The sequence below is a fragment of the Ranitomeya imitator genome, chromosome 3, assembly GCF_032444005.1.
Source record: "Ranitomeya imitator isolate aRanImi1 chromosome 3, aRanImi1.pri, whole genome shotgun sequence".
Taxonomy (NCBI): Eukaryota; Metazoa; Chordata; class Amphibia; order Anura; family Dendrobatidae; genus Ranitomeya; species Ranitomeya imitator.
The window spans coordinates 607,987,917-608,014,652 of record NC_091284.1 but is presented as its reverse complement, the minus strand read 5'-3'; the positions used below and the strand labels follow the sequence as shown (position 1 = coordinate 608,014,652).

Sequence of the window (26,736 nt, the reverse complement as noted above, 5' to 3'; positions counted from 1 at the left end):
GGGAATTTAATTAAACAGGTCGTCCACTATTTTAGCATTTGATTCTGATCTATCGGGGTCAGCACATGGCACCCCCACCCATCAGCTCTTCTCGCCGGCCGTAAATACTCACTTGTGGACCTGCTCGGTCGTCTTGTAGTGGTTGCTGTAAGGTACTAGACATCTGCCTCCACTGATTTGAATAGGAGGCAGATGTGTAGTACCCTGCCTCAGCTACTATCAGAAGATGGCCAGCTCCGCATGTGAATATTTCTGGCCTGTAGGTGCCGACCCCGACACCGAAAACAGCTGATCGGTGGGGGCGTCGAGTGTCAGACACTGACTGATCAAACATTGATGCCCTATTCTATGGATAGGTCGTCAATGATAAAGTAGTGGACAACCTCTATAACACACAATTTTTTTAACCTTAAAATATATTGCTAAAATATGAAAAGCCAGTAAACTTTTTTAGTGGCGGGCTGGTTGGAGTAAGGGGGTGTGGAGAAGCTCGAGTTTCTAAGCATTGGTGCAGGTAATGTTCCTGGAACCCCTATATATTCTCTTATGAAACCACAATTAAAAATTGCTTTATCTAAAATAAAGTATGATACAATCATTCTAAAATATTTTTAATATAGATTTTTGCATAGTTGTCTTTTCTTTATAGCTTGACTGATGCACTTAGGCTCCAACACACTCTTTTGGCGTAACCACGGTATACACAAGTTTAATACGTTACCCAATAGGTTACACAAGTTTAATGAATTATAATTGGCTGATTGTGTTTTAATAAATCAGTATCTGTGGGAATACTCTATGGATTTTTTTTTTCATAATGAACAATTGTATGAATCACTGTTTATGCTGGGCAAGCATTGCTTACTTTGGCTTCCTTCAGAACATTATACTCCTTAGTTACTGAAGAATCGTGAATGAATTCTGTGTTCTTTCCAGTCTGCGCTGCTACTGAGTTTAATAAAATAAATGTACAAGGCGACACTGCCAGTGACAATACTATATGGGTCCCAGTGCAAAAAGTAATGTAAACCAAGTGGGAACTTTTTACTAAACATAAACAGTGTGTGTATATATATATATATATATATATACACACACATGGATACACCTGGGTGGACCATTTATATGGATACACCTAAATAAAATGGGAATGGTTGGTGATATCAACTTCCTGTTTGTGGCACATTAGTATTTGGGAGGGGGAAAAAATTTCAAGATGGTTGGTGACCATGGTGGCCACTTTGTAGTCAGCCATTTTGGATGCACACACACACACACACACACACACACATACACACACACATACACACACACATCCACACATACACACATATATATATTTTTAAACATAAGTAAATGAAAAAATATATGAATAAGTCAAATAGTCTAATAATATAACTGAATGATGTTGTGTGTATTTGAAATATATATTTAGAGAAAAATTTATATATATACTGATGATTTTTACCTATGAATGTGCATTTAAAGATTGTTATGCTATTTGCATTATTAATGAAATACAGTTAATTGATATTATTATTATATGTTATGTTCACAAACAGAAAATCTTGGACTGCGCCAAACAGGAACAACACCAATACTACCACCACTACAACAACTGAAACTAGACAGTAAGAAAAAAAAAACAGTTTAACACTTTTTAAATGTAAATAATTAAAAAGTAGATGTAAATCTTGGGTCTTCATTTACAGCTTATCCATAACACCGACACAACCAGAGTATTAAACAGTAGATAAAAGACAAACAAAAACCTTGCCATCCTTGCATTCATCTTTCTCTACTGGTATTAGTGTCTAGGCATGGGACCATGGCGGGATGGTACAAATCAGGTTATGTTCAGTGCAAATAAATTACCCTGGGTTGACAAGTGCAGATTGAAGGGAAGGCTCATCACATCCATAGTCCATATCGTGCTCCCTGCCTTGGTGTGTATGGGTACCAGTGCTCCAGCAAACCGTCCACTTCACAAACATAGAGAAAAAGAGCGGTACATCCGTTACAAAAAATGAATAAAAAACTTTACGCTGGAAAAGCCAGCAAACACTGACAATAACGCACATACTCATAGTCGGAACAATAGTAAAGGCGTTATTGTTAAGCTGGAAACGCATCAGTCTTTCATGGCCTTCATGTGAACCTTTTCCATTGCAATGGTTTTTTTTATCCATTTTTGTAATACAATAAAGATTCCATTATTTTATTCCTTGGATTTGCCGCTCTTGTTCTCTATATTTATAAGATTACAGCCTTCACATTTTGAATTGGACATTTTTCACATAAATTAAAAAAACGAAATGTCTTTATAATAAACTAGATGGAAGCCTGATTCTAATGCATCGGGTATTCTAGAATATGCATGTCCACGTAGTATATTGCACAGCCACGTAGTATATTACCCAGTCACGTAGTATATTGCTCAGTCACATAGTATATTGCCAAGCGACGTGGTATATTGCCCAGCCATGTAGTATATTGGCCAGTCACGTAGTATATTGCCCAGCTACGTAGTATATTGCCCAGCCACTTAGTATATTGCCAAGCGACGTAGTATATTGCCCAGCCACGTAGTATATTGGCCAGTCACGTAGTATATTGCCCAGCTACGTAGTATATTGCCCAGCCACGTAGTATATTGGCCAGTCACGTAGTATATTGCCCAGCCACGTAGTATATTGGCCAGTCACGTAGTATATTGCCTAGCTACGTAGTATATTGCCCAGCCACGTAGTATATTGGCCAGTCACGTAGTATATTGGCCAGCGACGTAGTATATTGCCCAATAACGTAGTATATTGCCCAGTCACGTAGTATATTGCCCAGCCACGTAGTATATTTCCCAGCTACATAGTATATTGCCCAGCTACGTAGTATATTGCCTAGTGACGTAGTATATTGCCCAGCTACGTAGTATATTGCCTAGTGACGTAGTATATTGCCCAGCCACATAGTATATTGCCCAGTCACGTAGTATATTGCCCAGTCACGTAGTATATTGCCCAGTCACGTAGTATATTGCCCAGTCACGTAGTATATTGCCCAGTCACGTAGTATGTAGTATATTGGTCAGCTAAGTAGTATATTGCCCAGTCGCGTAGTATATTGCCCAGCTACGTAGTATATTGCCCAGTCACATAGTATATTGCCCAGCTACGTAGTATATTGCCCAGTCACGTAGTATATTGCCCAGCTACATAGTATATTGCCCAGCCACGTAGTATATTGCCCAGCCACATAGTACATTGCCCAACCACATAGTATATTGCCCATCCACGTAGTATATTGCCCAGTCACATAGTATATTGCCTAGCCACGTAGTATATTGCCCAGCAATGTAGTATTTTACCCAGTCACGTAGTATATTGCACAGCTACGTAGCATGTAGTATATTGGTCAGCTACACAGTATATTGCCCAGTCACGTAGTATATTGCCCAGCCACGTAGTATATTGTACAGCCACGTAGTATATTGCCCAGTCACGTAGTATGTAGTATATTGGTCAGCCACGTAGTATATTGCCCAGTAATGTAGTATATTGGCCAGTGACATAAAATAAAAAATAAACATATACTCACCTTAGTCCTGGCTCCTGTGTACGGTGCATGCGGCAGCTTCCAGTTCCAGGGTCGGTATGACTATGAGCGCAGGACCTGTGATGACATTGCGATCACATGACCGTGACGTCATGGCAGGTCCTTCTCGCGCAGGACCTGTGATGACGTCGCGGTCACATGACCGTGACGCCATGGCAGGTCCTTCTCCCATAGCATCCTTAGCACCGGAACCTGCCGGCGGACAGGACGCGACGTCGGAGGGTGAGAATAACATTTTTTTAATTATTATTATTTGTAACATTAGATCGTTTTACTATTGATGCTGCATTCGCAGCATCAATAGTAAAAACTTGGTCACACAGGGTTAATAGCTGCGTAACCGGAGTGCATTACACCTCGCTCCTGTAACGCTGGCATTAACCCTGTGTGAGGGCTGACTGGATGACTGGAGGGGAGTATGGAGCGGGCACTTACTGTGGGGAGGAAAGAGCGGCCATGTTGCCGCCGGACAGTGGCCATCGCTGATTGGTCGTGGCAATGATCATGGGCGTTTTGCCACGACCAATCAGCGACTTGGATTCCATGACAAACAGAGGCCCCGACCAATGAATATCTGGGACAGAAAGACAGATGGAAGTGACCATTAGACAATTATATAATAGATGAAAGGCTATGATTCAATATGTTTCCTAGTAAGAGGCTTAGTATGCTTGCCGACAGGAATAAAGCTAAATCCGCCAAAAGGGGCAGGTATTATACAAATTTGTAGAAAATTGAGAAATAGAAACCGACCAACAATCACTCTATCGGCGCTGCACTTTGTTACCTCTACACCTCAGCAATCCGTCTGATGAAGGTCTATGTTTGAGACTGAAACGTGACTTAATTTTGAATTGGTACTGCTTAATAAATCATATTATCATCACCTTGCAGATTTTATTTACTTAGTTATGTTTTTATATTACAGCTATTTGTAATAATGATGAGCCCTTAATAAGGGCTAACGCATATCCTACAAAACAAATATTCCTGAGAAATTATATAATAAGTAAAAATATATATAATATACTCATGCTGGTGAATTACTTTTCAACAGGGTTGTCCCAGGCAAACCAGAAGGGCAAAAAATGTAAGTATTGTTTTATAATATTAATTTTACTTTACAGGAGCTATTAAGGCCAATAAACGCCCAATACATACTGGTGTTTGGGGGAAATGGCATATTTACACATCAGTTTGTTGTCTGTTTATTAAATGATTATTGGACGGATCCTTAAAGTTTAATCAAACTATTCAAATATCTCTTTTTTTCTGCGAATGCCTGTGTCTGCTCCATTAAACTCAGTGCACGTCCTACTCTCCTGTTGTTGGGAATGAGTATCAGCCATTCAAGTATATACGGATCTGTTTACAATGAATGAAAACAAAAGCCATTTGATTTCCAATTGTTTTTCATTTGATTGAACACATCCCTTGCTTATGAAAAAAAAATCACGTATTTTACCTCCTATAGTTTTTTTTAATTGGATGAAAAATAAAACAGATGCAACACAGGCTAAAAATGGTCGGTTCATTTCAGAACAAAAAAAGGAAACGTTTGGTTGAATAGACCCTCGATATGCATAATGACAAATGGTGGGGGCTAGTGTAATGATAGATGATAGAAAATTTATTTGGTCACAAAACAAGTCATTTTTATAACCAACCAATCTTTTTTAGCACTATTTACTCATCGGATACAAGGACCACAGAAAAGCAACCCAGAGCCGCCTTTGTTGATAGTGCCAGATCAAGGTAGAGTATTGTTTGGTCACTTTTATTCCAATAAACTGTACAGAAATCATTAGTGTCAGCGAATATCAGAAAGTTTGTAAGAAATATGCTTCCCTGTCTACTTATAAACTAATTCTTCTCCTCACCCTGCATCCTGAACCCATTATTTTCTCCAAAAACTGATACAATCTACCTTGATTGAAACAAGATGGTCTGGCAGCTCATTTAGTGATCAGATAGCAGCTGTCTATTTAGGTTTATGAAGAGTGGAGAGAGGAGGAGGGAAGAGCAGAGTGAGAAGCATTGTGAAAGACAGATGTTAAGATAGTTTGAACTGCCTTCTGTTGTTTTATTTTAACCACTGCTGGATTCACAGCTACAGTGCTTAATACTGCTATATACAGTAGTATACTCAAGAAAGCTTCTGAGCATTAGTTATATAAAAACAGGAATCCTGCTTATGAGAGATATAGCAGCTAGTCTTCACCATCCAGCTTAGTGACAACTGAAAACTAGAAGTGGTGCACAATTTGTGAAAAATACAGAATACAAATCATATAATGGCGCAAAATAGACTTCCAACAGTTTACTCTAAAAGGTTATCTGAAATGACAGGTACACTTTAAATCTTACAAGTACCATTGATTGTAATGTTGAAAAAATACATTTTTATTGAATCATTGTAGCCTAAAAAATGAATCAATTAATGAATCTTATAAAAATTAAATTTATTAAAAGGAACATATCATGTCCCCAAACCTATTAACCTGCAGATATGGGGTGAATTTGCAGGTTCTAAGGCTGCCGGGATGAAATTAACTTTATTCCCCCCGGCAGCCTCTGACTTTCAGTCTTAGAGGTGTGTCTGTAGCAGATTCAGTACTTAGTAAGCGGTGGCTGTATCCAGGGGTGGATTAAGGGTGGCCAGGGCCCCGGGCTGTTCACACACTGTGGGCCCCCCCCCGGTCATGTGACGGGGGTCATGTGACGGGGGTCATGTGACGGGGGTCATGTGACGGGGGTCATGTGACGGGGGTCATGTGACGGGGGTCATGTGACGGGGGTCATGTGACGGGGGTCATGTGACGGGGGTCACGTGATATACCCGAACCAGATTATTCCAGAAAAAGGGCCGGGCCCTACTCTACTGTAACCTAGGAAATATTTGTTAAAATCTGCAATACAATTTAGGTATATCTTGACCAATAATATCACATACAAGGAACAAATACCACCGCACCATGACCAGACCACAAATTACAACCACAGTGATCGAATAATAGCACATACAAGGGACAAATACCACCGTGCCATGACCAGACCACAAATTACAACCACAGTGATCGAATAATAGCACATACAAGGGACAAATACCACCGTGCCATGACCAGACCACAAATTACAACCACAGTGATCGAATAATAGCACATACAAGGGACAAATACCACCGTGCCATGACCAGACCACAAATTACAACCACAGTGATCGAATAATAGCACATACAAGGGACAAATACCACCGCACCATGACCAGACCACAAATTACAACCACAGTGATCGAATAATAGCACATACAAGGAACAAATACCACCGCACCATGACCAGACCACAAATTACAACCACAGTGATCGAATAATAGCACATACAAGGGACAAATACCACCGTGCCATGACCAGACCACAAATTACAACCACAGTGATCGAATAATAGCACATACAAGGGACAAATACCACCGTGCCATGACCAGACCACAAATTACAACCACAGTGATCGAATAATAGCACATACAAGGGACAAATACCACCGTGCCATGACCAGACCACAAATTACAACCACAGTGATCGAATAATAGCACATACAAGGGACAAATACCACCGTGCCATGACCAGACCACAAATTACAACCACAGTGATCGAATAATAGCACATACAAGGGACAAATACCACCGCACCATGACCAGACCACAAATTACAACCACAGTGATCGAATAATAGCACATACAAGGGACAAATACCACCGCACCATGACCAGACCACAAATTACAACCACAGTGATCGAATAATAGCACATACAAGGGACAAATACCACCGTGCCATGACCAGACCACAAATTACAACCACAGTGATCGAATAATAGCACATACAAGGGACAAATACCACCGCACCATGACCAGACCACAAATTACAACCACAGTGATCGAATAATAGCACATACAAGGGACAAATACCACCGCACCATTTCCAGACCACATATTACCATACCTCCCAACTTTTGAAGTTGGGAAAGAGGGACAAAGTTTGCGGCGCGCGTTGCGCGCCGCAGCAAATTTTAGGACACACCTCTGACCACACCCATTCACTAGTCACACCCATATCCATGTCTCAACCACACCCATTTAGCACTGCTGATCACACTGTTCATAAAGAATAATTATAAAAAAAAAATATGGCCACACAGTGCTCGATACTGTATAATGGCCACACAGTGCTCCATACTGTATAACGACCCCACATGACCACATGATGCTCAATACTGTATAATGGCCACACATGATGCTCAATACTGTATAATGGCCACACATGATGCTCCATACTGTATAATGGCCCCACATGATGCTCAATACTGTATAATGACCCCACGTGATGCTCAATACTGTAAAATGGCCCCACATGATGCTCAATACTGTATAATGACCCCACATGATGCTCAATACTGTATAATGGCCCCACATGATGCTCAATACTGTATAATGGCCCCACATGATGCTCAATACTGTATAATGGCCACACATGATGCTCCATACTGTATAATGGCCCCACATGATGCTCCATACTGTATAATGGCCCCACATGATGCTCAATACTGTATAATGACCCCACGTGATGCTCAATACTGTATAATGGCCCCACATGATGCTCAATACTGTATAATGACCCCACATGATGCTCAATACTGTATAATGGCCCCACATGATGCTCAATACTGTATAATGACCCCACATGATGCTCAATACTGTATCATGGCCCCACATGATGCTCAATACTGTATAATGACCCCACATGATGCTCAATACTGTATAATGGCCACACATGATGCTCCATACTGTATAGTGACTGCACATGATGCTCCATACTGTATAATGACCGCACATGATGCTCAATACTGTATAATGGCCACACATGATGCTCCATACTGTATAATGGCCACACATGATGCTCCATACTGTATAATGACCGCACATGATGCTCTATACTGTATAATGACCACACATGATGCTCCATATTGTATAATGACCGCACATGATGCTCCATAATGGCCACACATGATGCTCCATACTGTATAATGACCGCATATGATGCTCCATACTGTATAATAGCCGCACATGATGCTCCATACTGTATAATGACTGCACATGATGCTCCATACTGTATGACAGCACATGATGCTCCATACTGTATAATGACTGCACATGATGCTCCATACTGTATAATGACAGCACATGATGCTCCATACTGTATAATGACAGCACATGATGCTCCATACTGTATAATGGCCACACATGATGCTCCATACTGTATCATGACCGCACATGATGCTCCATACTGTATAATGGCCACACATGATGCTCCATACTGTATAATAGCCGCACATGATGCTCCATACTGTATAATGACCGCACATGATGCTCCATACTGTATAATGGCCACACATGATGCTCCATACTGTATAATGACGGCACATGATGTTCCATACTGTATAATAGCCGCACATGATGCTCCATACTGTATAATGACCGCACATGAGGCTCCATACTGTATAATGACCGCACATGATGCTCAATACTGTATAATGACCCCACATGATGCTCAATACTGTATAATGGCCCCACATGATGCTCAATACTGTATAATAGCCGCACATGATGCTCCATACTGTATAATGACCGCACATGAGGCTCCATACTTTATAATGACCGCACATGAGGCTCCATACTGTATAATATCCGCACATGATGCTCCATACTGTATGACTGCACATCATGCTCCATACTGTATAATGACCGCACATGATGCTCCATACTGTATAATGACCGCACATGATGCTCCATACTGTATAATGGCCACACATGATTCTCCATACTGTATAATGACCGCACATGATGCTCAATAATACTGTATAATGACCGCACATGATGCTCCATACTGTATATTGGCCGCACATGATAATGGCCACACATAGCTACTCCTACACACGCGGCTGCGCTCCATAAACTTTGCATACACGGCTCCGCTCCGTACACACAGCTCCACTCCATACATCTCATACACACACGGCTCCGCTCCGTACACATTCAGCTCCGCTCCATACACCTCATACACACACGGCTCTGCTCCATACACCTCATACACGGCTCCGCTCCATACACCTCATACACACACGGCTCCGCTCCATACATCTCGTACACACGGCACTACTCCGTACACCTCATACACACACCGCTCCGCTCCATACACATTGCACACACTGCTCCGCATACCTTGCACACACACAGCTCCGCTGCGTACACCTCATACACATACGGCTCCTCTCCATACATCTCGTACACACACGGCACTACTCCGTACACCTCATACACACGTGGCTGTGCTCCGTACACCTCGTACACACGCGGCAGTGCTCCGTACACCTCGTACACACGCGGCAGTGCTCCGTACACCTCGTACACACGGCTCCGCTCCGTACACCTCGTACACACGTGGCTGTGCTCCGTACACCTCGTACACACGCGGCAGTGCTCCGTACACCTCGTACACACGCGGCAGTGCTCCGTACACCTCGTACACACGGCTCCGCTCCGTACACCTCGTACACACGCGGCTGTGCTCCGTACACCTCGTACACATGGCTCCGTACACCTCTTACACACGACTCCGCTCCGTACACCTTGTACACATGCGGCTGTGCTCCGTACACCTTGTACACATGGCTCCGTACACCTCTTACACACGACTCCGCTCCGTACACCTCGTACGCACGCGGCTGCGCTCCGTACACCTCGTACACACGCGGCTGTGCTCCGTACACCTCGTACACACGCGGCTGTGCTCCGTACACCTTGTACACATGACTCCGCTCCGTACACCTCATACACACGCTGCTCTGCTCCGTACACCTTGTACACACGCGGCTGCGCTCCGTACACCTCATGCACACGGCTCCGTACACATCGTACACACACGACTCCGCTCCGTACACCTCATACACACGCTGCTCTGTTCCGTACACCTCGTACACACGCGGCTGCGCTCCGTACACCTCATGCACACGGCTCCGTACACATCGTACACACACGACTCCGCTCCATAGACCTTTCACACGCTGCTCTGATCCATACACCTCGTACACACATGGCTCTGCTACATCCACCCTGTAAACACCTCCTGACCTCACACATACGCTGCCTTACCCTCCTCCGGCGCCATAGCAACCAGCAAAGTCCTGTACACGGAGGTCCTCCTCCCGATCATGTGACCCCTGACTCCTCCCATCCTGTGACCTCATCACAGGTCCTGTGCACAGAGCAGCCATTATGTGGTGTGCTGCTGTGCAGGCCTGGTGCAGGGACTCGGAGCTCTCAGCTGACCGGCTGATACACACACCTCCCAACCAGTGCGGGCCCCCTTTCTCTGCCCACCGGGTCCGGGGGCACACAAATGCCGGCGGGCATTCAGACAATTCGTGGAGGGTCAATCTGTGCGGTAGCCCAGGGCCCCCCCAGACCACTGGGCCCTGGGCTACCGCCCATATTGACCCTCTGATAATCCGCCCCTGGCTGTATCCATGTCCCAGCAATGACTGACAGCTGGCTTAGCAATGCATCAGGTAAATAACAAGTGTGAAAAAAACAATAGCAGCAATTAAAAGTTTGTATATCAGATACCATAGCATCTTCAGACCTAAGTTGTAAATTGCACCATGCATTAGAATAAAATTCCATTTATTATACAGATAAATTTGGAAGAATGTGGAAAACATATTAGTTTCTCTAATGAAAAAGTTTGAAAACACTGCCTGACATTATTATGGAAATGCAAAATTTGGTCCCTAAATACTTAAATGATGACATGCTGGCAATATCTATAAACTTGATATTAGAGATACATTACAGTGCGAAAGAATTAGACATTTGTGGAAAGATACTTCTAAAAAAGAATGCTTTCCCTATTAACAACAAAAGAGTAATAGTTTCTTTTTATCAAAGAAAATGCAAAGTGAACAAACAAGACACATCTAAATTAAATTACTATTTAGTGTGACGATCCTTTGCTTTTAATACAGCATCAATTCTTTTAGGTACACTTGGACAAAGTTAGGGATTTTGAAGGACTATATTTAGATACCAAACCAATGATAATGATCATCATTTTCATATGTAATCTGAAACAGTCATTAACTGAAACAGAAATAGCTGTTATGAATGGCGAGGTTGTGGAAAACAGCTTCATGTCACAGCTCAAACGCCAGGGCAAGACTGGGCGAAGCAACAAGACAACAGTCATTCTGCATCAGTAAGGTCTCTCCCAGGCAAAGATTTCAAAACAGATTGGGGTTTCAAAATGTGCTGTTCAATCACTTTTGTGGTTGGCAAAAAGAAAAATTAGTGCAGCAGTACAGGAAACAATCATTATGCTTACTTCCCACCCTTTAAAATTGGAAGATGTTCAGCAGTGAAAACAGCTTAGGGTGGTTTCACACTTGCGTTTTTGTCTGCAGCGTTTTTTTTTCAAAAAAACGCATGCGTTTTTTTCCCTATATTTAACATTGAAAACGCATGCGTTTTTGTTTGTACGTGTTTGGTCGCGTTTTGCAACGCATGCGTTTTTTTACTGCATGCGTTCATTTTCAGAAATGCAACTTGTAGTATTTTTGAGAGGCGTTTTTTGGACCAAAAAAAACGCATGCGTTTTCATGCATTTTTTTTGGGTCAAAAAATACATTGGAGTCAATGGGGACGCATGCGTTTTTTTGTGCATGCGTTTTTTTGCGTTAAAAACGCATGCGTTTTTATATTAAAAAACCAGAAAACACACTGATATGCCACCCCCCAACATAAAGGTGATAAAGGGACCCTAACCCTAACCCTACCCCTAACCCTAAGGGATCCTAACCCTAACCCTACCCCTAACTCTAACCCTAACCCTACCCCTAACCCTAACCCTAAGGGATCCTAACCATAACCCTACCCCTAACCCTAACCCTAACCCTAAGGGATCCTAACCCTAACCCTACCCATAACCCTACCCCTAACCCTACCCCTAACCCTAATCCCTTTAGGGTTAGAGGTAGGGTTAGGGGTAGGGTTAGGGTTAGGATCCCTTAGGGTTAGAGGTAGGGTTAGGGGTAGGGTTAGGGTTAGGATCCCTTTAGGGTTAGGGTTAGCGGTAGGGTTAGGGTTAGGATCCCTTTAGGGTTAGGGTTATGATCCCTACCCCTAACCCTACCCCTAACCCTAACCCTAACCCTAAACTATTTCTGTTTATAGTGGGTTTTTTACTTTATTTTGATGACTGACAGCAGTCACACATTTCTCAGCATGCGTTTAAAAAACGCAAACGCATGAAAAAATGCATGTAAACGCGTCAAAACGCCGTGTTTTTTTCACCACATGCAAAAACGCATGCGTCAAAAAAACGCAGCGTTTGCACGCGTTTACATGCGTTTTTTCACCATGTTTTTTTTTGCGTTTTTTACCGCAAAAACGCACCCAAAAAAACGCAAATGTGAAACCAGCCTTAGAACTAACAGCAACCAGTGGAAGCGAGCTATACCCATATACTGTTTTGAGAAGTCTGTCCAAAAGAGGTCTTCATGCAATAATTGCCATACCTTTGACATTAAAGCAGATGACTCAACTATGCATGAAATCAGCAGAACTGGGGTGCAGAAAAATTTGAGCTGATGTTCTGGTCTGATGAGTCAAAATGGGAAATACTTGGCTGTAACAGAAGATGTGTTGAAAGACTGGAGAGCAGTACAATAATTAGTGTCTGCAGATAACAATGAAGCATGGTGGAAGGTGCTTGCAAGTTTGAGGCTGCATTTCAGCAAATGGAGTTGGCGATATGGTCAGGATTAATGGTGGTCTCAATGCTGGCTGAGAAATACAGGCAGATACTTATCCATCATGTAATACCATGAGGGAGGTGTCTGACTCCAAATTCAATCTGCAGCAAGACAACAAACCCAAATTATACAACCAATGTCATTAAGAATTATCTTCAGCATAAAGAAAAATAAAGAGTCTTGGAAGTAATGCTGTGCCTTCACACAGCTCTGATCTCAATATCATGGAGTCTGTCTAGAATTTCATGAATAAATAAACTTGCTGGATCGCTACTTCCAACAGGTGATGCTATAGAGTCCTCTTTCTCTCTGAAGAGGCAATTTGCTTATTAAATTTCCCACTCTTGTGGTCATATTTCACAAAGAACTTTCCTTTTATCCCTATATCCAATCGCTCATTGGCTCATGCCACATGCAACTTAAAAACATCTCCAGGATCTGACCTTTTCTTACTTTCAAAACTGTAAGAACTCTTGTTGTAGCTCTTATTCATTTTTGTCTGGACAACTGCAACTCTCTACTAATTGTTTTCCCTTTAACTAAACTCAGTCTGCTCCAGTCCATCCTAAATGCAGAAGCCAGGGTTGTATGTCTGTCCAGCAGCTTCACCAATGCCTCCACCCTGTACCAGTCATTACACCAGCTAACTACTTTCTACTGAGTACAATACAAATGTATCTCCCTCACCCACAAAACTCTCCACTAATCTGCACCGCTATACATCTCATCCCTCATCTATTTTCATCACCCTACCCATGCTCTCAGTTCTGAAACTGATCTATGAGTGAACATACTCCACTAGATAGTGGCCCGATTCTAACGCATTGGTTATTTTAGAATATGTATGTAGTTTATTTATGAAGTGGTCAGAATAATGCAATTTATACACAGGATTTGGCCGGCTGGGCGCGACCAATTAGCAAAGCGTGGTTCAACTTCCGTGCCAATTCGCGGCCGGACTGCACCAGTCGCTGATTGTTCGCGGCCGGCTGGGTGTGACCAATCAGTGAAGCCAGGGCCGGCTCCAGATTTTTGAGGGCCCCGGGTGAAAGAGTCTCAATGGGCCCCCCTCTTTAACACATACCATGATTCATGATGCACAGACACAGCAGAGAAATATACCACAGCCAAGTAGCATATAACACAGCCCACGTAGCATATAGCACAGCCACGTAGCATATAGCACAGGACATGTAGTATATAGCACAGGCCACATAGTATATAGAACAGGCCACGTAGTATATAGCACAGCCCACACAGCCATGTAGTATATAGCACAGCCCACGTAGTATATAGCACAACCATGTAGTATATAGCACAGCCCACGCAGTATATAGCACAGCCCACGCAGTGTATAACACAGGCCATGTAGTATATAGCACAGCCCACGTAGTATATAACACAGCCCACGCAGTGTATAACAGCCCACGTAGTATATAGCACAGCCCATGCAGTGTATAACACAGCCCACACAGTATATAGCACAGCCCATGTAGTATATAACACAGGCCATGTAATATATAACAGAGGCCATGTAGTATATAACACAGCCCACGCAGTATATAACACAGCCCACGTAGTATATAACACAGCCATGTAGTATATAGCACAGCCATGTAGTATACTGCCCAGCCCACGTAAAATATAACACAGCCACGTAGTATATAGCACAGCTCATGTAGTATATAGCACAGCTCATGCAGTATATAACACATCCACATAGTATATTGCCCAGCCACGTAATATATTGCACTGCTACGTAGTATATAGCACAGCTCACATAGTATATGGCACAGCTCACTCAGTATATAACACAGCCCACGTAGTATATAGCACAGTGATGTAGTATATAGCACAGCCCACATAGTATATAGCACTGAGACGCAGTATATAACACAGCTCACACAGTATATAACACAGCCCACATAGTATATAGCACAGAGACGCAGTATATAACACAGCTCACACAATATATAATACAGCCCACGTAGTATATAGCACAGCGATGTAGTATATAGCACAGCTCACGTAGTATATAACATAGCCCATGTAGTATATAGCAATGTGGGCACCATATCCCTGTTAAAAAAAGAAATAAAATAAAAAATAGTTATATACTCACCTTCCGTCGGCCCCCGGATCCAGGCGAGGCGTTTAGCGATGCTCCTCATGACGCTCTGGTCCCAAGAATGCATTGCGGTCTCGCGAGTCGATGACGTAGCGGTCTCACGAGACCGCTATGTAATCATCTCGCGAGCCCACAATGCATGGCCCAGAGCTTCGTGAGGAGTGGGAAAGGTGCCGGAAGGTGAGTATATAATTATTTTTTATTTTTTTTTAATTATTTTTAACATTAGATCTTTTTACTATTTATGCTGCATAGGCAGCATCAATAGTAAAAAGTTGGTCACACAGGGTTAATAGCAGCGTTAATGGACTGCGTTACACCGCGGCATAATGCGGTGTAACGCAGATATTAACCCTGTGTGAGCGCTGACTGGAGGGGAGCATAGAGAGGGCGAATTCGAGGCCGGACCGTGCCCGTCGCTGATTGGTCACGGCCGGAGGCCGCAACCAATCAGCGACGCGGGATTTCCGTGACAGACAGACAGACAGACAGACAGATGGAAGTGCCCCTTAGACGAGTATATTTATAGATAATCACTTCCATCTCCGAGTCTTCTCTCGTGCTGTACTAGCACTCTAGAATGCACCACCCCAGATAATTTGATTAATACTTAGTCGCCACATTTTTAAGTGTGCTCTAAAAGCACATCTCTTTAGACCGACCTATCACCTCACCTCACAAATCTAACTCTCCCCTGTTCCTTCTTCCTACATTTTCCTCAAAATTTGGTCCCTTTTATTCTCCTGTCTCCACATCCTCCATGTGCCCAATATTCGCTGGTGACTGTGGTGACAGATACTGGTTGATAACCAGATCATGAAGCTTCATATCAGAACCCATATCTATTATGAAGGCTGGACCACACATGACAAGCTCATTCTACCTATTGTGTCCCGCCATTTCCTTATAAATTGTAAGCTGGAGAGCAGGGCCATCACTCCTAATGTAACTGGTGAGCTATGTGTTACTCTGCTATGTCTTTATTGTTTGTACATGACCCCTCAAATGTGTAATATGTTGGCGTTATAGAAATGAAAAATTATTATCATTATTACTATATAAATCACACGAGTGACATCTATGGAACAAATTACATTGTTAGTGAGGTATGGACATGTTAACACAATATATAACAGGCATATTGTATATAATAGTCTATAAACCCGTGTAATTTAGGCTTTGGGCATATAGTAGGATGCCAGTGGACCATGTGAGGATATTTGCTGGTTAACATTTCTTCAGCTAGTGTTAATCTTCGCAGTTCACTGACAGCGATAGACATTTACATTTTTCAGATTGCTATGGTAACCGCTCGCCCTTTCAATAGCGCACTCAGTGCATGATCTACAATGTCACTGTTGTAAGCAATACATTGCTAATTGTCCAACTGGAACAAGACCAGTGGTGCTAGGTTTCACGGCATTAATATCAGGAATACATGTTTCATACCTTTATTCTGATTTATTGGTTATGATGAGATGAATGTGTTTTTTTAGGTTTGAAAAGACAGATGAAAAGCCAAGTCCACCCACCTCACCCAGGTAAAATGTCCACCTTTGTCTATTCAGGATATTCTTTAAGTTTAGTATTTTGTTGATGAATTATGCAAAAATAATGGCGCCTGTGTACACAATACTGAGTGCAATTTAGCCATCCAGCAGTTGTGGCTCTGAGAAGAAGGGAAGAAGCCATGTTCTCAAATCGCATTATACATCCTAACTCACATTGATCGATAATAGAACTGTGCCTACCACAGTTTTTTTTATAATAATTCAGCATCTTACATGACATTATTAGGTATATTAAATATACACATTATATATACAGTGGGGCAAAAAAGTATTTAGTCAGTCAGCAATTGTGCAAGTTCCACCACTTAAAAAGATGAGAGGTGTCTGTAATTTACATCATAGGTAGACCTCAACTATGGGAGACAAACTGAGAAAAAAAAAAACAGAAAATTACATTGTCTGTTTTTTTAACATTTTATTTGCATATTATGGTGGAAAATAAGTATTTGGTCAGAAACAAAATTTCATCTCAATGCTTTGTAATATATCCTTTGTTGGCAATGACAGCGGTCAAACGTTTTCTGTAAGTCTTCACAACGTCGCCACACACTGTTGTTGGTATGTTGGCCCATTCCTCCATGCAGATCTCCTCTAGAGCAGTGATGTTTTTGGCTTTTCGCTTGGCAACACGGACTTTCAACTCCCTCCAAAGGTTTTCTATAGGGTTGAGATCTGGAGACTGGCTAGGCCATTCCAGGACCTTGAAATGCTTCTTACGAAGCCACTCCTTCGTTGCCCTGGCGGTGTGCTTTGGATCATTGTCATGTTGAAAGACCCAGCCACGTTTCATCTTCAATGCCCTTGCTGATGGAAGGAGGTTTGCACTCAAAATCTCACGATACATGGCCCCATTCATTCTTTCATGTACCCGGATCAGTCGTCCTGGCCCCTTTGCAGAGAAGCAGCCCCAAAGCATGATGTTTCCACCACCATGCTTTACAGTAGGTATGGTGTTTGATGGATGCAACTCAGTATTCTTTTTCCTCCAAACACGACAAGTTGTGTTTCTACCAAACAGTTCCAGTTTGGTTTCATCAGACCATAGGACATTCTCCCAAAACTCCTCTGGATCATCCAAATGCTCTCTAGCAAACTTCAGACGGGCCCGGACATGTACTGGCTTAAGCAGTGGGACACGTCTGGCACTGCAGGATCTGAGTCCATGGTGGCGTAGTGTGTTACTTATGGTAGGCCTTGTTACATTGGTCCCAGCTCTCTGCAGTTCATTCACTAGGTCCCCCCGCGTGGTTCTGGGATTTTTGCTCACCGTTCTTGTGATCATTCTGACCCCACGGGGTGGGATTTTGCGTGGAGCCCCAGATCGAGGGAGATTATCAGTGGTCTTGTATGTCTTCCATTTTCTAATCATTGCTCCCACTGTTGATTTCTTCACTCCAAGCTGGTTGGCTATTGCAGATTCAGTCTTCCCAGCCTGGTGCAGGGCTACAATTTTGTTTCTGGTGTCCTTTGACAGCTCTTTGGTCTTCACCATAGTGGAGTTTGGAGTCAGACTGTGTGAGGGTGTGCACAGGTGTCTTTTTATACTGATAACAAGTTTAAACAGGTGCCATTACTACAGGTAATGAGTGGAGGAAAGAGGAGACTCTTAAAGAAGAAGTTACAGGTCTGTGAGAGCCAGAAATCTTGATTGTTTGTTTCTGACCAAATACTTATTTTCCACCATAATATGCAAATAAATTGCTAAAAAAACAGACAATGTGATTTTCTGGATTTTTTTTTCTCAGTTTGTCTCCCATAGTTGAGGTCTACCTATGATGTAAATTACAGACGCCTCTCATCTTTTTAAGTGGTGGAACTTGCACTATTGCTGACTGACTGAATACTTTTTTGCCCCACTGTATATATATATATATATATATATATATATATATATATATATATATATTATAAAAATATATCATGTACTGTATATGTTCAATATGCTGGTCGTGCACTGTTATACACGCAGATATCCACAGGTTTACTCTGATCACAGGCAGCAGGTTTGTGATAGAAATGTCTGCAATGGTTCTGTCCGTCTAAATGGGGTTTATGGAAGTCCATGCACAGGCTGTAGAAAAAGCCTAGTTCACAAGGATGAAACACATTTACAGAAGTCATTCACTCCAGATGACCCAATTGATCTGTTGATTGAAAATGTAGCAGCGCAACGAAATGACACAACGCCATACATGGTGTATATATATATATATACAGTATGTGTTATAGTAGCACAGGTTTTCTCCCCTTCACTCGAACAGAAAAGGGATGCAAATACCACTAGTGACCACTATACAATGCATGGCGCTATCACTGTTACGGTACAATGCAGCCCCAATCAGCTGATCAGTTACCAAGAAGAATTGGGTTAATAAGATTCAGAACCAAGAAATCTCCTACAAAACCCTTGTATTTCAATTATTAAATTAATATTTAGGCTAGGGGTCGGGACTCGGGAACCTTCTTTCTGCCGATGGCCATTTGGATATTTTGGATATTTATGTCATCCTTCAGGGGCCGTACAATTTGTGCGCTAACTCCATCCACAAAGTGCGTCCTGACGCTGGCACTGGTGTCAGGATGTAATCTTTTATTGCACGTGCCTCAGTGTTCAGAGCAAGATGAAACTAAAGGGCCGGTGCCAGCAAAATATAGCTGCCGGCCAAGCACTGCGGTTCCCAGGAATCTGTCCAGTAGCCGGATAAAAGGTCATTGATGTGCGTAAACGGCCCATGGGCCTGAAGTTCTCCACCCCTGATTTAGGCAATATTTATATAGTAATTATTTGGGCAAAACTGTGTTACACATAAAGGAAAACCCAAAGAGGCAGTGCATGAATACGAAGAGTCTATCTTTGGGGTTCTTTAACTACTTGTTTAATACAGCTTCCCCTGCGTTAGCTATAACATAGCGGATTAATTTTATGTAATCTATTGTATAGCAGTAGTACATTAAATGCCTCTTTGTCTGCGCTTGCTGGAAGTAAGATGGGTGACTGATAACGTAATAGAAGACACCTACAGTTTCACTTGAACTTCACGATTTTAGCTTAAGAATATTATATGGGGGCATTTTTTTACATTTATGTATGTATTTTTTGCCTAAAAATAATTTTTGAAATTGGGGTAAAAATGTTTGCACCATTTGCCTTCTAAAACCTCTGTATTCAACTGTATATTGATGGCTACATAATTAACTGGAATCCATTAGTGATTTTATTCTGATAAAGTTTATAACTTTTGTCTTTCTTTTTCTGAACTCTTATTAGCCTGATTCATGATGTTATGAAAGTTGAGAGAAACTTTATTGGTATAAATAACTTAAAAGAAGTTTAGAAAAAGGAAGATAAGGAAGATTATGGACCCGGCTACCATGGCAACCCTTTGGCACTCTATGATTGCCTTGCAAGGTGGATGGGGGGAGATGAGCACCTGAATTAGCACACTACCCTTATTGCGCCTGTTAGATGCTGCTGATAGTGACACATGTATGGCGGACATCAAGAAGGGGTTTAATGACTTTCATCATATGTATGTAATATTTGACTTACTTCACTTTTAGGATTCAAAATGTTGATGAAAAGCCAAACTTACCACCAAGATCACCTATTGCCAAAACTGATGAGCGGTAAATAAACATTGTAAAGTTATCTTACATCGACTTTATCTTTTGGATATGCTTTCTGCCCAAATGGAAAATATGTTTGCTTGTAAAGTTTCTTTTGCTATTGTTAAATGAAAACCTAATCATAACATGTTAATTTCCTTAATTTTTAATTTATTAATCCCTTACTAGTAAGAGACAATATATGTTCTCATTTAGGACTCATTCAGAAAAATGTATTGAACGTCCGTGTACCATACTGATCGCCTGCACACTGACCAATGCAAGTCAATGGTTCACATGAAGATTTTTACTCATGTACCAATGGCTTGCAAACAATCAGATGATTTTCATCCGTGTGCCATCCATATGTGGCTATTTTACATTCGTGTGTCATCCATGTGCCATCCATATATCCATATTTTACATTCCTGTGACATCGGAGTGCCATCTATATGTCCGTGTTTTACATTCATGTGACATCGGTGTGCCATCCATATATCTGTATTTTACGTTCGTGTGACATCCATGTGCCATCCATGATTTGATTGGACGAGTCTCATCCAATATAAGGAAAAAGACAAGTGCAGGCTGCAATTTTTTTCACACAGACACATCGTCCATGAGAACAACCCAATTGAATTACATAAGTCAGTGTGCTGTTCCTATATTTCTCGGACAGCACATGTTTGTATAATAGGCGCATCTGAATGAACCCTTAGGTCAAGTACACATCCAAAAAATCCATCATCCTTACCCGAACAAATATCCCTGTATGCTATACTATGTAAAAAAAAAGACAGATGGCATAACGGAAACATGATGGATACAGTTACAAGGAAAGGGACCCTTTGGATGGATCAATCCTTGTTGTGAATTTTGTTTTTCTGTTCCAAATATGAAATTGAAGAACAAAATTGTTAACGTTGGTGTAAATCCAGAGTTAGGTAAAGTCCCCCATACACATTAGATGTTATTGTTTAGACAACAGGTAACTCCTTTGATTCATCCATACACAGGAGATCTCGGCTTGGCCAAGTGCTCCGGCTTTCATGTCATTTCTGGGCTCGGCGCAGAGAGGCAAACACCACTCACATTAAGTGGCATGCGCCTTTTCGACTCCATCATGACTGGTATAGAATGAGCGGGGGCTACGCTAGTTGTGATGAATCAGCCCCATTGATAGTCAATCTATTAGGAAACTTACCAACATTATGACATTAATAATGACAAGTAGACCATAGAGATTTTGGATCTCTGTAATTTTAATGACTTCTTAGAGATTCCGATGTATACTTATCATATTTAACCTTTATCTTTAGGAGGTGCCTACATAATTTATTTGCCTTTTTTAAAAAAAAAATAACATGTCCTTACATGAAAACCCGTATGATTACAAAATTCCGGCTGGCATTTTCTAAAAATATATAGATTTATACTTTCAGAAAATATACTGGAATGTTGGTATATTAATGTTACTATAATTCCAATTTTATTTTCTTACTGTATATAAAAAGTATGAAAATTGTCTCAGCAATAATAATGTTTAATTGCATGAAAAATGGCTAATGAAATAACCCACAGGCATGTACTAATATGTAATGCTACAATAATATTAATTTTTAAGGCCTTCATACCCCAGTAAGCCAGTGATTTCAGAAACTGGAGAAAGAAGAAGTCCAATGGAAAGAAAGCAGAGGTATAGTTGATTCAAGTGGATTTACAGTACTAGTCATCATCACTTGTTGCTATGACTGAAAATCAGTTCTATTCATCTAAAATCCTTCAATTTGATCAGTCATTTATTCTAATGAATGGGACAATGACAGAAATGTCTGTTACAAATCTGTGCTGCGTGTGATTATGCCTTTTGTTTGGATTTCACTTTAAAAGGTTTTTCCTAAAATAGCAAGTTACCCTCTATACTCAAGATAGGGAATATTTTGCTGATCACTGGGGAACCTACCATTCTAACCTACAGAAATAACAAATATTGGACTCTGGGAATGGAGAACGGGACTCTGCAAAGTCCCATCCTGAATGAAGCATCGTGAGTATGTGCATCTTCGCTCCAATCAGGATGGGACTTTGCAAAGTCTGGATCTTTAGTTCCAGAGTCCCGTTCTTATGATTGTTCTGGGTCCCTATGGTCAGATCCCTGGTAATGAGCTAGTTAACCCCTTACCCACAGTTAGGGGTTATCTTAACCCCTTCATGACCTTGGGATTTTCCGTTTTTCCGTGTTCGTTTTTTGCTCCCCTCCTTCCCAGAGCCATAACGTTTTTATTTTTCCATCAATATGGCCATGTGAGGGCTTATTTTTTGCGGGACGAGTTGTACTTTTGAACAACATTATTGGTTTTAGCATGTCGTGTACTAGAAAATGGGAAAACAATTCCAAGTGCGGTGAAATTGCAAAAAAAAGTGCAGTCCCACACTTGTTTTTTTTTGGCTTTTTTGATAGGTTCACTAAATGCTAAAACTGACCTGCTATTTTGATTCTGCAGGTCATTACGAGTTCATATATAGTGCAAGTGACTAGCACACTCCAAAATATTGTGATGCAAACGGGGGTTTATTTACATACAGTAATCAAACGTTTCGGTCAATATAGGACCTTCATCAGTGTACTATAAGGGAATATATACAGAAGAATTAACATGAAATAAAATATAACAGAATATAAAGAATAACAAAAAACAAAATACAAAAGAACAAAAGTATATACATCACGGAATCATACAGTCATGTATATGGATGTTAATAAACAACTGCAATGGAGTACATACAGAATATCATAGACCTCTGTTTATAGGATATATATACATATGCATAGACACGTATGAATATGGTGGCTAGGGTATTTAGAGGAAAATTCTGGAAAAATAAGAATTCCAGAAAAAAATACCATGGGTATTTTTTTTTTTTTTTTTTTTCCTTCCCAGTTGCTTATCACATATATCCACCTGCCCCATGGTATTTTTTTCCGGAATTCTTATTTTTCCAGAATTTTCCTCTAAATACCCTAGCCACCATATTCATACGTGTCTATGCATATGTATATATATCCTATAAACAGAGGTCTATGATATTCTGTATGTACTCCATTGCAGTTGTTTATTAACATCCATATACATGACTGTATGATTCCGTGATGTATATACTTTTGTTCTTTTGTATTTTGTTTTTTGTTATTCTTTATATTCTGTTATATTTTATTTCATGTTAATTCTTCTGTATATATTCCCTTATAGTACACTGATGAAGGTCCTATATTGACCGAAACGTTTGATTACTGTATGTAAATAAACCCCCGTTTGCATCACAATATTTTGGAGTGTGCTAGTCACTTGCACTATATATACTGAGGTTTGGGAACCCATGACTGTGCACCTCCTCCTCTAGGCTGTGCTGAGTATTTTCTATACCACATTACGAGTTCATAGACACCTAACATGACTAGGTTATTTTTTATCTAAGTGGTGAAAAACAATTACAAAATTGTGCCATTTTCCGATACCCGTAACGTCTCCATTTTTCATGATCTGGGGTCGGTTGAGGGCTTATTTTTTGCGTGCCGAGCAGGGTTTTTAATGATACCATTTCGGTGCACATACGTTCTTTTGATCGCCAGTTATTGCATTTTAATGCAATGTCACGGTGACCCAAAAAACGTAATTCTGGCGTTTCAAATTTTTTTCTTGCTACGCTGTTTAGCGATCAGATTAATGCTTTTTTTTATTGATAGACGGGGCGATTCTGAATGCGGCGATACCAAATATGTGTAAGTTTGATTTTTTTTATTGATTTATTTTGAATGGGGCGAAAGGGGGGTGATTTAAACTTTTTTTTTTTTTTTTTTTTTTCACATTTTTTTTACTTTTTTTTTAACTTTTGCCATGCTTCAATAGCCTCCATAGGAGGATAGAAGCTGGCACAACTCGATCGCCTCTGCTACATAGCAGCGATCATCAGATCGCTGCTATGCAGCAGAAATGCAGGTGTGCTATGAGCGCCGACCACAGGGTGGCGCTCACAGCTACTGGGGATCAGTAACAATAGAGGTCTCAAGGACCTCTATGGTTACTATACAGAATCATCGCTGTCCCCCGATCATTTGACGGGGGTCAGCGATGCGCTCATTTCCGGCCGCCCGGCCGGAAGTGCCGGTTAAATGCTGCTGTCAGCGTTTGACATCGGCATTTAACTAGTTGATAGCAGCGGGTGAATCGCGATTTCACCCGCTGCTATTGCGGGCACATGTCAGCTGTTCAAAACAGCTGACATGTCCCGGCTTTGATGCGGGTTCACCGCCGGAGCCCGCATCAAAGCGGGGGTTCTGACCTCGGACGTACTATCCCGTCCGAGGTCAGAAAGGGGTTAATATCTGAGAAAAACCCCTTTTAAAAAAGTATGACACATTCTTGCATGTCCGCAAATTGTTCGGACTAATCTATTTATTGGGTCACAATCTCTGTCCGTTGCATCAATAGCACTTGATACGTTTCCTTTTGAAGGACCTAATGGTATTACAGGAAAATGTCTGTCACTATCTATAACTAGACTTAGCTATAATAACAATATATATTAATCACAGTTCTCCTATTTCTAACAGAAGCCAAGATATTGATAATCTCATTGAAATTTCAACCTCAAAAGTGCCCAGCAATAAAAGGTAATATGTCAGTTCTGTCGCAATATATATATGTATATATATATATATATATATATATATATATATATATATATTATTTTGTGACCTTTCAATAACTATCCTGTGTGCTGTCACTCCTGATAAGTTATCAGTGATAACCTGACACTACTGACATTTTTGACAAACTTTGCAGATAAAGAGATAAACATTGTAAATTGTGATGATCATAAGGGGGTGATTCATCAAAGCTTTTACCCCAGAGAACTGGCTTAAAAAGCTTTGTAAAGCTGCTACATTTTTCGCAATGGGGATATTTCAGTTTGCAGCAGCTCCACCAAAATTGAGGTGGGGAGGAACTGGGGCAGGACAGGGCATAGATGCGTGTTCCTATAAGTTTAATTAAAATTGCTGACGTTTCTTACCCCAGAAATGCGTAGTATTCCTGGTGAGGCACCCAGAGATGCACCCCAAAGTGGAGGTGCGCTAAATTCATTAAGGGGTGTGTGCCTAATAAATAATTTGGAGAATCACACTCCAGCGAGCCCTTCATTTAATCTGGCATGCCCAACATCAATCTTAATGAATTGGCCCACTGCTGTCTAGACTTCAAAAGTGACAGTAAACAAATGAGCATTGAACTATATTCAGGATCCACATCACAATGGTCCAGAATATAGTAGTATAGAATAGCACAGGCCATACTGTGCCCTGGGCTGCCTTCAGAATTCACATGGAGGCTTAAAGGAGGAATCTGTGACAGACATGTTTGAGCATATGCCATATCATAGAGGTATTTCCCCCCTTGAAGAACTAAGGCACCATACGGACTACAATGCAGGTCCATACTGCGGCTAATGCTTCTGTGGACCATATGCCTAAAAGGATATTCCTATCCTAGTAAGTGATGGCATATTTCTAGGATACTCCATCACTTAATGATTGGCAAGAATGAAGGTGCTGAAGAGCTCTCAGAAAGAGAAAAAAATAGGGATCTGAGTACAGAGTATACAAAACAGGCCAACATTGGTCAAATTTCTCACATAGCAATCTCATGCTTTGTTAGGACCAAATGATGAATGAATACCCAAGCCACCAAACACAGTAGCTCAGACCATGGAAGATACGTAGCTTTATGCTGGGCATAGCTATAAGGGGTGCGGATTTAGCAGTTGTGCTGAGGGGTCTTTATAGCTACATAATACAAATAGTCCACTGTAGATAGATAGGAGACCCTGATCTACATGTTATGCCTCTGAACCGGCACCCATAAAAAGGGAAATCTGCTGCTCGGTACATTTAGTGAGACATTAT

General features: G+C 41.3%; 1 protein-coding gene across 5 annotated transcripts in view; it reads left to right on the top strand.

The window, feature by feature from the left end:
* SCEL (sciellin) overlaps positions 1-26,736 on the top strand; it is a 117,361-nt gene that overhangs the window by 53,116 nt on the left and 37,509 nt on the right. For 3 of the 5 annotated variants that reach the window (XM_069758076.1, XM_069758074.1, XM_069758073.1), the window contains 8 exons: positions 1,563-1,631; positions 4,670-4,702; positions 5,293-5,367; positions 17,094-17,138; positions 20,730-20,795; positions 22,399-22,470; positions 24,520-24,555; positions 25,387-25,446. In XM_069758076.1, the coding sequence (XP_069614177.1) occupies positions 1,563-1,631; positions 4,670-4,702; positions 5,293-5,367; positions 17,094-17,138; positions 20,730-20,795; positions 22,399-22,470; positions 24,520-24,555; positions 25,387-25,446 (456 nt within the window). The remainder of the gene's footprint in view (positions 1-1,562; positions 1,632-4,669; positions 4,703-5,292; positions 5,368-17,093; positions 17,139-20,729; positions 20,796-22,398; positions 22,471-24,519; positions 24,556-25,386; positions 25,447-26,736) is intronic. The other 2 variants (XM_069758077.1, XM_069758075.1) reach the window with 1 other exon arrangement.